The sequence below is a fragment of the Oryzias latipes genome, chromosome 16 (genome assembly GCF_053564925.1).
Source record: "Oryzias latipes strain Hd-rR chromosome 16, Olatipes_Hd-rR_3.1".
Lineage (NCBI taxonomy): Eukaryota > Metazoa > Chordata > Actinopteri > Beloniformes > Adrianichthyidae > Oryzias > Oryzias latipes.
The window spans coordinates 5,453,376-5,464,817 of record NC_136252.1 but is presented as its reverse complement, the minus strand read 5'-3'; the positions used below and the strand labels follow the sequence as shown (position 1 = coordinate 5,464,817).

The window sequence follows — 11,442 nt, the reverse complement described above, 5'->3', positions numbered from 1 at the left end:
GAAAATGTTTTTAGATCAGTTAATGAGGGCAATTTCTCCACGGCGCACTTGACCATCTCCCACGGCACACTAGTGTGCCGCGGCACACTGGTTGAAAAACACTGGTCTAGAGGAAGACCAAAGTGGAGATTCATGGATGCCGTCCAGAAGGACAGGAAGGTGGTCGGTGCGAGCGATGAGGCTTCAGAGGTCAGGACCTGTAGGTGCACCGGGTTCATTGCTGTGGTGACCCCTGAAGGTAGCGGCAAAAAGACAAAGAAGGAAAGGGGGATTTCAGCACTCTATGATATTGAGTGATAAAATTATTGATAAACTGTTATTTATTAGTGTATTTTTTTAATGTATTTATTATTGTCTCAATCTTGTCTCGCCAGGTCTCATCCCAGCCTGGTGCTCTGCCTTGAAGATGTGTTTTTTTTTTTTTTTTTTTTTTTTTTTTTTTATTTCAATTTTCCAGGTGGTCGTGAATGCAGCAGGATGACGTGTACTTCCTCATTGTTGCTCCTCCCAATTCAAAGATGGCAGCCATGGGACAGAGACCAGCATTAGCACAAATTTAAGTATTTTGTCAAGAAACTACATCTTTGCGGAGCTCTGCCGCGTGCCAGCCTTTGCATTCACGGTGATGTTTTTACTCACTGCTAATGTGTCTTCTGAAAAACGGCTTTTAAAGAGGTAAACAATACAATGTTTTACAACGGGCTAAGCTAAAGCTAGCAAGCAGCGCTTAGCAAATAAATGAACTTGACTGTTTTTGCCTCGAACACGACGCATCTGCTCTGCATACGCGGTGTTTACATTAAATTAGGTAGGTACGACCTTTCCAAAACAAGTAATTCATTCCATACTGCTTACATTGCCTGTGTTTGTTCGTATGATGGCTTAAAACTGACGTTAGAATTTCACAATTTAAAATATTTGCAGTAGCCCGGTTTAGTCCAGCTGTCATGATTAAAAATGCAACAACAAACAAAAACAAAAAACCCGATTGTTTTTCTGTCTCATCAGATCACCTTCATCATGGCCATCACTCAATTCCGTCTGTTCAAGATCTGCACATGTTTAGCCAGCATCCTCTCCTTTCTGAAAAGGTTGATATGCAGGTAAGCTGGGATGGTTGCTAAATAAAGAGGACATTGCTCAGTACAGTTCATACCTCAGATTTCTATTCCTTAGAATCTAAAACTGCTCCCCCATTTCCCATCATCCCTTGTCTTATACAATCTGTGCTGGTAGCTTACAGCCTCTCACAACCTCAGTCTAACATTACTGGTGCAGCAAAGGCACCGAGCAATATTGGAGCTTTCCAGCCGGACAGTTTTGAGCCAGATGCTACATCGAGCGAGGACAACGAAGATGTATGTGGGTTAAGTTGTCAACACGTATTTGATCAAAATGAAGTGCAGCAGGGAGCCTGTAGCCCCTACGTTACTGCTAAAAGCTTTTCCCAACGGCAGTGTCTTGCCTGTTCCTAATTCAGAACTGGTAGAAAAAGATGCAGCTTTGAGCTTTATTCTCTTTATATAAATATCCTCTGTCATCAGAAGAAATGCCAGAAGAGCATGTTAAAGAGAGGATTTTCATCTGAGTGGGCCTTTAAGGAGTTTGTGATGTGATTTCTGGTTCTGGTTGTAACAGCAACATTCTGAATGGGCTGCTCTTTTTAGAAGCAGCATTTTATGTGGGGATAAAGTTTGCGCATTTTTATCTCTCCTTTTTTTTGACAATGTATTTAAAATGATAAAAGTTAATTAATTATTTTCTCATTTTAGTATCCTTTAGGCCTGCACTTTAAATCGCAAATGTATCTTTATGGCAAAAGATGCCGAAAATTGCATTAAATGGTTACATTAAATGTGCTAAAACAATCTTATGGCAGCTTGAAGTATTTAACGAATCAATTTATGCATTTGACCAATCAGATGGACGCCTTAACGTTATTGGCCAATTGGATGGAGTTCTTTTATTTATTTTGGAGCTCGTTTTCACTAGATGTTGGTTTCCTATGTAGGCGAGGGCCATTTGGAGTGTAATTTATGTTTGCTCTTATTTCAATTAAACTGTTGCGGTAAAAGTGAAATGAGGTTTTTGGTTGTTTTGCTATTTGTTCATATACCGCAAGTTATATCGTGATCACAATAATATTCGCTAATATCGCGCGGTTTCCTCATATCGTGCAGCCCTAGTATCCTTTGGTATCAGTATCTTTATAGGTCGTTGTGATCAGCATCTAAAACCAAATTTACTGCTAAACTCGTCTCTAAAAATTGACATTAATCGTCTTTAAAGATCGGAGCAGCTTGTTTATGGTAGCAGCAGAGGATGCAGACTGCTGAACAAAATGTTTGGTGTTTTTTGTTAAAGCTTGAAGGAGAACAGGAGCAGGTCAAACTTTCTGTTTTCCTTTTTCCTCACAGAAAACAGTTGAGGATAGTTCATCACTTCAAGTGGCAGTTGAAGCTTTGCACTATCCTAATCAGAGTCTTGACTAAGATCATTTTTGAGGCTCAGTTTCAATGATCTCTTTTTATAGAGTCGTCGCACATCCGGTTCATTATCTATGAGCTTAAATGAGGAATCATTTCTGTGACTGTTTTCAATAGATTTTCCTTTGAACTCCTTTTTGTCGTTGATATGTGTTCTTCTATTTTTCTCTGCTTGAGCTTGTCTGGAAGAAATCAAGCCAGTTCTGCTTGTGACACTGTAGCAGTCTCACTTTCCTTCCTTCTCTCTTGACATCCTTCGACAAAAATGACATCAAATGTCTCATCTAGGAGTGGAAGAGGACGCAAACTCAGTGGAGATCAAATAACTCTTCCAACAACGGTGGATTTTTCCTCCTCTTTACAAAAGCAGGTCAGTCTTGTGTCCATTGTGAAAACAAAGATGGCGCTAAGTGTGCTGGTTTCTACTCTGTATCTGACTTTATTGCTGGTTTCTACTCCCTATTTGAATTCATTGCACAGCCAGAGATTGAAGACTGGAGCTCCTGGGACGAAGATGCTCCCACAAGTATTAAGATCGAAGGTGGCAACGGTACCATCTCCCCTCCACCCAATGAGGAAGAAGAAGAGCCGGACTACTTTAAAGACATGGCCCCCACCATCAGGAAGACACAAAAGGTTTGTCCTGAAGAAGCCTCCACATCTTGAAGTTTTGAACAGTGTCGTGCATCTCCTGCCTCTGAAATCTGTACAGCATTTCGTATCTCTGTTAAACACAGGATAGAATCAAAACCTCTTTTTGTGAATCATCTGTGTTTCAGCAGACGTTTTATTTAGATGGTCATGAGTTACCAATTGAACTTGTGTTTCTGGGTCATTAGCTTTGCCTGAACACCGGGATTTCTTCATGTAGTGGCAGCAAAATGTAGTTTGTTTGTCTCACTAGCTTAACTCTTCAAATGGTTTATGGAACCCCTTACGGTGCAAAAGAAAAAAAAATCAACAACGTCTAATTTAATTCATTTAAAGGAAATAAGTCATTATTGCATTCTTACTGTGGTCATTTTTTAACTTGTGGAAGGTTGGTTCATATTTGAGAGCTTGTAGGCGGGACTGTTGGTGCAGAGTAACCCTCCCCAGTTCAGACGAGGAAAACAAAGACGTACATGGATCTATTTGTCTACAAGTGGATGTATCACAATGGAGCAGAGCCGGAAACTTGTGCCCCACACCTAACAAATAATCACTTTTTAAAAAAAAAGCATTTTTCTGTCTGCTCCTGATTCAGAACTTATTGAATAAGTAAATACTCAGAATTGGAGTTTTAAGCTTAACCTGCTTATAAATGTCCTCCATCAGAAGAAAACATGTTGAAAATACCAAAAACACCATTTTCATTGTGTGCAGCATTAAAGACCCACACCAGTCACATCTGTCATTCTGGAATGGAAACAAAAACCAAAATCTCTCTGATGCAAAAAGCCCGGATCTGCGCACACATTTGCACTGCGGTCACTATTTGTGCACCAATTTGCAACGGCTGGGAATGCAAAGCAGATTGGTTCCACTCATGTGTCACACATTAGAATTTGTCCCACAGCCTCTCACAGCTGTGACATTTCCATGTGAACAAAACTACACACCTATACACATGCAAAGACTTTGTCTCCATTAAATCAGAGTTTTAGATAAATGCAGCTTTCTACAGCAGGTTTCACACTGGAAATGCATAGGAAGACTCTTGAGAGGGCAGAACACACAACAGTCTCCTGAAGCAGTAGATGGGAGAAACATTTACTAAAAGAACTGCAGCATTGAATGTTTCTGATTCCACGGGTGAAGCAAAAGGTCATTCTTCTGTCTTAAAGCTACATTAGCCGACTTCAAGGCTTCTAGCATAAATGAAATCATCTCTGTTTGAATGTAATTTGTGTAAATGTATAAAATATTTGAAGGGGTCTTATCTCCTTTTGTCGTTGAGCTCAGACATTTTCATGTCTGAATTAAAGAGATTCATTCATGTACAATAATGCTTGTATAAAGGGATCGACTTGGAATGATTAGTCAAATCCAAAATCACATCTGCTCTGCTGTTTTGACTTTTTGCTGTTGTCTGAAATGAACCTATCCTCTTCCTCGTTTGCTGTGAAGATTGTGCTGAAGAAGAGGGAACCCATGAACTACCAGGCTCCTGACGGCTCGGCAGGATTCTCCAGCAGGCTGGCAGCTTCCCAGGACATGATGGCCTTCAGTCCACCTTCAGTGAGTTGTGTTTGTTACACATACCACATACCAAAAGTCTAACGTAGAACCAGAAGCTTTGTGTAGAAAGGAACATGTAACAGGACAGGTAAAGCAGCCTGTTGGATCAATCAAAGTGCAGTTACGTCAGTTATTATTTTTGTAATGTACTGTATTTTCACAACCGTGAGGCGCACTGGATTATGGGGCGCAGTTTCAGTTACGGGTTTCCTTTTTCTGTATTTGACAAATACAAAAGGCGCTCCAGGTTTTAAGGCACGTTAAAACATGCATGCTGATGTGTATGGAGTGATATTTCTGCCACCACGTTGCACACAAAACTTTCTAAGTTGTGAATGAAAATGTTAAATATTTGCTTTTCACTTATTTTTTATTTTGCTTTCAAATTATTATTTTTTTTTTGCATTCAAAAACTTTTTTTGAGTTTGCAAAACACATTTTCACATGTGTTGTGTCAAATCTCGCTGTTTTCCTATCTTTGAGTTTGCTAACTACTCTGAGCGCGACTTGGCGTGATAAAACTGCCACCGCCAAAAAGGTTTTCGCATGCGTTCTGTGTCAAATCTCACTTTTTTCCTATCTTTAAATTTTGCTGAGATAAGTTTCAGTTTGACGTGACAAAGCTGTCATCAAACGAAGTCGTGCTCAGAGTAGTCAGCAAAATCAAAGATAGGAAAAGAGTGAGATGGCACACAACGCATGCGAAAACATGTTTCGCAAACTCAAAAAAAGTTTTTGAGAGCAAAATAAAAAATAATTGAAAAGCAAATATTTAACATTTTCATTGCAACTTAGAAAGCTTTGTGTGCAACATGGTGGCAGAAATATCACTCCTTAAATGTGTGTTTTTAAAAAAGGCAGCAGGGGCAAAACTGAGTTGTTTGTGATTCATTCTTTATATTTTCAGTCATCAATCAGCATCCAGAAATCCATCAAAGTCCTCATCTTCTGGATCTGAAATGAACAGCTGGGCTAAATTTCTATTAAACACGGCAGATTCCCGTTCCTCATTGTTAGAGTCCATCTCGTTGCCGTGTGGCTCCTCTTGAATGATGCCGGCTTTTGCCAAAGCTTGAAGAGCAGTGCAAGCAGACATGTTAGACCAAGCATCTACAATCCATTCACAAACCGTGGCGTAACTCGCCCGGCGCTGCCTCCCAGTCTGAGTACTGTGTCCGCCATTCGACAGTGTGACTCACCGGGATGTCAAAAGTGAGCGACACCTCGTCCATGTTGGGCTGGATGTGTTTGGCCACAATCTTTTCACTGCAGTAGGAGCAGAAGATCGACAGCTTTTCTTTGTAACCCGCTGGAAGTTGCTGCGCCACCGTAGTCCTTGCGGGACGGAAAGATGACTCAAGTTCATAAAATGAGAGCACCGAGACGGACCTCCTTGAAAACATTCAATTTTCATTTCCTCTGCAAGCCTTCAGTGGAATGGTGACTATAGAGACTCTTCTCCCAGCTGTTCTCTGATGGTCAATCCATCGCTTGAGTCGGTCTTCCAACTCAGGCCATCTCTCCTTGTTTCCACGGAAACTCAGCTGCGTCTTCTTCATCTGTCGGAGTTTGTTTTCCAGCTTCCTCCACCTGTGAACCATGGATTCATTCATCTTGAATTCTCTTGTAGCTGCTGGATTCCCATGTTCCTCTGCGTAGCTGACAGCTTAGAGTTTCAACTGTGCATCATAAGTGTGTCTCTTTGCAGGTTGCATTTTCATGGTTTCCAAAACGATGTTGTTCTGCATCATGCTCAAACCTGCACTTTGCACTATTCGGGGGGTGTCTTCTTTCACGTCCTCACTTCCCTCCTTATCATTCTCATGCTGTCCTCTCCTACATCCTCTTTACCGAAGTCACACCACAACACATTAGGCGCACCGTGCATTTTACATTAAATTAAAGACCTTAAAGTGCGCCTTATGGTTAATACGGTATTATAGCCACGCCACAGTTATAATCATCTTAATTCTGCCTGTTTACACAGGCTGAACTGGGGGAAATGGAAACCTGGCAGGAAGACGCCAACGCCTGGGAGGACGAGTCTAATGCTGTCTGGGAGGCAGAAGACGTGCTAAGGTAAATTTTCATCCTCGTTTTCTGATTTTTCTGCCTGCATGCTGTTTGTTCAATCCAAAGAAATGAGAATCAGCCATTTTTTAGGACTCAAGATGAGGGATCCATTTTAACAAACTACTGCTGATATATCTCAAAGTTTTCGGCATCTTCCCTGTAAAGACAGGAACTGAACTGATTGGATGCCGTTTTTTGGCTCACCTTTGACTGGTATAAACAAAAAGAAAAGAAAATGATGTTAAAAAGATGTGGATTTTTGGATTTGTCCTTATAATGAAAGGTAAACAAAATCATATTCAAGATAAGTTTAGTTGCTGGAAGACGAGTCAAAGTAAAATAGTTTGTTTTAATGTTTTGCAGAAGTTAATTGTTTAAATTCTGAACACAAACTCAAGTTTTGTGTCGGATTTTTTTTTTTTATGTAAATGCAGAATTTTCATGGAGTTGAACTTGAAAGTATAATATACAACATTTTACCAAAAGTATTCACTCACCTGCCTTGACTCACATATAAACTGAAGTGCCAACCCATTCCTAACCCATAGAGGTCAATAGGAACTTTGTGAGGTCACACACTGATGCTGGTGGAGAAGGCCGGACTCTCAGTCTCTGCTCTAATTCATCCCAAAGGTTTTCTATGGGGCCCAGGTCCAGAATACAATAACGACATGGTATTTTTTATTAACAAACAACAACTAACTACTACCCATCTAACTAACTACAGTGGTGGACAAACTTGTTGGTAGCCCTCAGTTAAAGAAAGAGAGTCCACAATGCTAACTGAAATGACTTGAAACATTCAAAAGTAACAATAAATTAAAATTTATCAATCACTGCAATGAAACGGTTTCTGTATTTGTCAATGAGCCTTCTGCACCTGTCCACAGGTATTTTGGCCCACTCCTCATGAGCAAACTGCTCCAGTTGTCTCAGGTTTGACGGGTGTCTTCTCCAAATGGCATGTTTCAGCTCCTTCCACTGATGTTCAATGGGATTCAGATCTGGGCTCATAGAAGGCCACTTCAGAATAGTCCAGCGCTTTTCTCTTTTTCATCAATGTTCCTCTTCCTCTTCGTCCAGGGAGGTTGGCTACAGTCCCGTGGGTCTTAAACTTCTGAATAATATGTGTCACTGTCGTCACAGGAACTTCAAGCTGCTTAAATATGGTTTCATAGCCTTTACCTTTACCATGTTTGTCTATAATTTTGTTTCTAATGTCCTGGGACAATTCTCTCCTTCACTTTCTGTTGTCCATGTTCAGTGTGGTTCACACCTTTTCACCAAACAGCAACGTGACTATTTGTCTCCCTTTAAATAGTCAGACTGACTGATTATGGGTTTGAAAACAGCTGTGATGTCAATTAAAGGACATACCTGAGTTCATCATGACCCCCTGGACAATTAGTTCTCAGTTTTTTATGGAGGTACCATCAGTTTTGTCCAGACTTATTTCATTAGTTTGTTTTTTTTAAATAATTCTGTTGATCAACAACTCAAAAGTAATGGCTGATTTTGATTATTTAATTTTTTATAAAGTTTAATTTATTGTTACTTTTGAACATTTCAAGTCATTTCAGTGAGCATTGTGGACTTTCTTTCTTTAACTGAGGGGGACCAACAATTTTGTCCACCACTGTATTATAAGTGTTGTAGAATGACTGTGTGTGTGTGTGTCAGTGCGCTGCGTGTGTAGGAGGAAGGAGCACACAAGTGTGTTGGGGGGGTGTGTTGATTCTTCTGCAGCGGACCGCTCTCCAGCTGCACGTGAGCCTTCACCTGTGCTCTCTGATACAGACATCTTCTCAGATTATTATATATTGCCCGGTAATAAACGAGACTGCAGACACTTTGTCACCTTTCTAGTAGCCATGAAGCCTGACACCCATGAAGAACGCGGGGCAGGAGGCGGCCGTGTCGCGCACTCAAGAACACACGCACAGCTTGCAATGGAAGTGAATAATTAGAACGCAGTCAATTTGTTCTTTTTCCTCGCGAGACGGAAACTTCTGTTGTAGAATGAGGATGTGTGTGTGCTGCTGAACCGTGTGTGTGTGTAAGAGAAACCCTTGAAGTCTGAACACAGGACTAGCAGGAAAAGTAAAATATTAGCAAAGATGAATGTGTTTAATGTGTTTGTTATAGTTCCAATCACGCACCATATGCAGAACTTTCCAAGAAAAAAAAACGTGTGGTGATGCGATTATCGTCACACCCCTAATGGTGTATGTGGAGTCATCGTTGTAAATGAGAATTTGTTCTCAACTGATGGAGGGGCAAGGTGTGAGTTTGTTTACAGACAGACTGCATTGCCAGATTGGACAGTTTTCTGCTCAAATTGGGCTGTTTTTTGCCCAATCTGGCAACACTGGAGACAGACAGACGCTGCTCTTTCATGAACTCTTTAAGTAAATTCAAGCTCTTAACTATACGTATTAAACCTAGACAATCACTTTTGCTGGTTAATTTTTACCTGATATAATATACCTAACATGACAACATGATAAATTAGCAGTGTTTTCTTTATTTTTTTTAATGTGGTATGTGTAACAAATTGAAAAAGAAAAACATAGGAAGTTCCTAAAAACATGCTCAAAAAATGCTCCAAAATTAGTCATTTGTGAACATAAAATTCGTAAAAAATAATAAAAGGATCCTAAAAACTTGGTGTTTGGTCCACCCATTCCTGAGACGTGTGAGACTTTCCTGGTAAAGGCACAGACTCCTTGACACGCTACATATTGAAATTCATGTCAATAGTTTTGCTCGGGTGAAAATGACCCAACCATAGTGCTCAAGGGTCAAGGAAAAACTGCAACTAAAGTATCGATCTCGTAATGCTAGTATCCTTGCTATTGATACTATCAATACTCAGATTGATCCGCCCACATGCTTATATGGGCTTTTTGGATTTTAAAGGAATAACTGGACATCTGTAGGGATTAGGCATAAATTGCTTTTGAAGGTCTTTAAGTAAAGAACTGTGATTATAAGTCAGATCTAAATTTGGGTGTGAAGTCTGAGAGAAGAGACCTTTTATATGCAAAGCAAATATGTTTGTATTCTCACTTAGTGTTTATTTTAATGACCAGCAGAGGGAGCAATTTTATTTTGTGTGAAATAAAATGTAATCATTTTTAGGTCTCAACTGATCTGCTAGAAGTGCTGCTCTTTGTAAACTTCCCTCATGTTTCTTCTTCCCGTTTGTCTCCAGGCAGCAGAAGCTGGCTGAGAGAGAGAAGCGGTTCATGGAGCAGCAGCGGAAAAAGTTGGAGAAAGAGGCTCAGAGAATGCTGAAGAAAGAGCAAAAAATTGCCGTCAAGCTTTCATAACATTTTAAAGAATCTCAGTTTTGAGCCTTATGGGACTGGGCTGGGGACAGAGACACTGATCTATCATGAATTTGTCTTTCAAGTAATTAAACCTACCTGGATTCTCATTGTATCCCGGTTATTCTTTTTTGTAAAATGACCTTCAGCTGCAGCGCTGTAGCATTAGTCTCAGGAGCAGGTGATACACGTCATCACATTCTTTGGGTTCTGTTTTTGGATCTGATGGGTCTGAAAGCAGCTTTTTCTTTTTCCTTAGAATCATTTGTGAATAATATAATACCTGTGCTTCATTTGGAAAACTCAGATCAAGAGTGCAGTAATTTATTTTTGCATCACCTGTGAACCAGTGACATCCTTTGGTTTGCTGCTTATGTTTTTATATTGTCAGACATTTCTGTTTTTAATGAATGTTTCTTGTTTCATCTATACTGTGGAGCCCTCACACTGAAGGTCTGCAAAATAATAAAAACCTGGAGCTTTACAAATGGAGTTTCTGAATTGATGCAGGAGGTTCCTATGGAAACCGCACGCCATCTACCTTTTACTATTCATGTCATCTTTAAATACTGAATAGGAATTTGATTCCTGCATTAACTGGATGCAGATGCAAACACTGAATATGTTAAATATTGTGGTCAGAGAAATTTAAAAAATACTTTAAAGGAAAATAAGGCAGTTTTTTTTTTGTTCTGACAAAGGATCATGTTATTTGGAGTTTGTAGGAGTAAAGCAGTAAAAAACTGTCCTAAAAATCTGAACTGTAATTGGGGGATGTTTTTCTTTGGGAGGGTGGGGTGCAGAGCTAGTCTGTTCTGCTCTTATGCAGTTATGTAAAATACTTTTGCTTATTTATTAAGGGATATACCTAATGTATGTATAATTAAAAAATAATCCTTTTTCAAAGGATTTCTGCAGTTTTCTTTGAAAACCACACCTTTATCCTGTAATTGGGACCCTCTCCTTTAAAATAACCCCCCACAACTCATTTTATTTCATTATTGTGTAAAAGATCTTTAACCCAAAACAAGCTTCAAGAGCAGGGGAAGCCGCAGGACTAGTCAACGAGTAAATATATTCTGAATTTATTTTTTAGGCATTTTAGCTGGTTTGGAGACAATGGCTCAATGAATGAATTCAGTTGATTGAAAAGTGCTTTATAAAGTTTGATGTGATGATAAAATGAGTTCCATTTTGAAAGTGCACAGTCAAGTCCTCATGACGTTACATTACACCCATCATTGCAGAAGACAAATGAGATGCAGCCTCTCATTTTATGTACTTGTGTTTGTGTATTTTTGAGTGATGTCACAAGATTCCTCTGCACAAAACCC

General features: G+C 39.7%; 1 protein-coding gene across 2 annotated transcripts; it reads left to right on the top strand.

The window, feature by feature from the left end:
- The first annotated feature begins 470 nt into the window (after positions 1 to 470).
- ebag9 (estrogen receptor binding site associated antigen 9) lies at positions 471 to 10,596 on the top strand. 2 transcript variants are annotated; one of them, XM_004086628.3, is made up of 7 exons: positions 471 to 808; positions 1,009 to 1,103; positions 2,775 to 2,856; positions 2,967 to 3,122; positions 4,596 to 4,706; positions 6,694 to 6,785; positions 9,994 to 10,596. In XM_004086628.3, the coding sequence occupies exons 2-7, from the start codon at positions 1,021 to 1,023 to the stop codon at positions 10,109 to 10,111; spliced, it is 642 nt and encodes a 213-aa protein (XP_004086676.1). In that variant the 5' UTR covers positions 471 to 808; positions 1,009 to 1,020; the 3' UTR covers positions 10,112 to 10,596. The 2 variants fall into 2 exon arrangements, with proteins under 2 accessions (XP_004086676.1, XP_011471587.1); XM_011473285.4 differs by having other exon boundaries at positions 494 to 675.
- Positions 10,597 to 11,442: the final 846 nt, after the last annotated feature.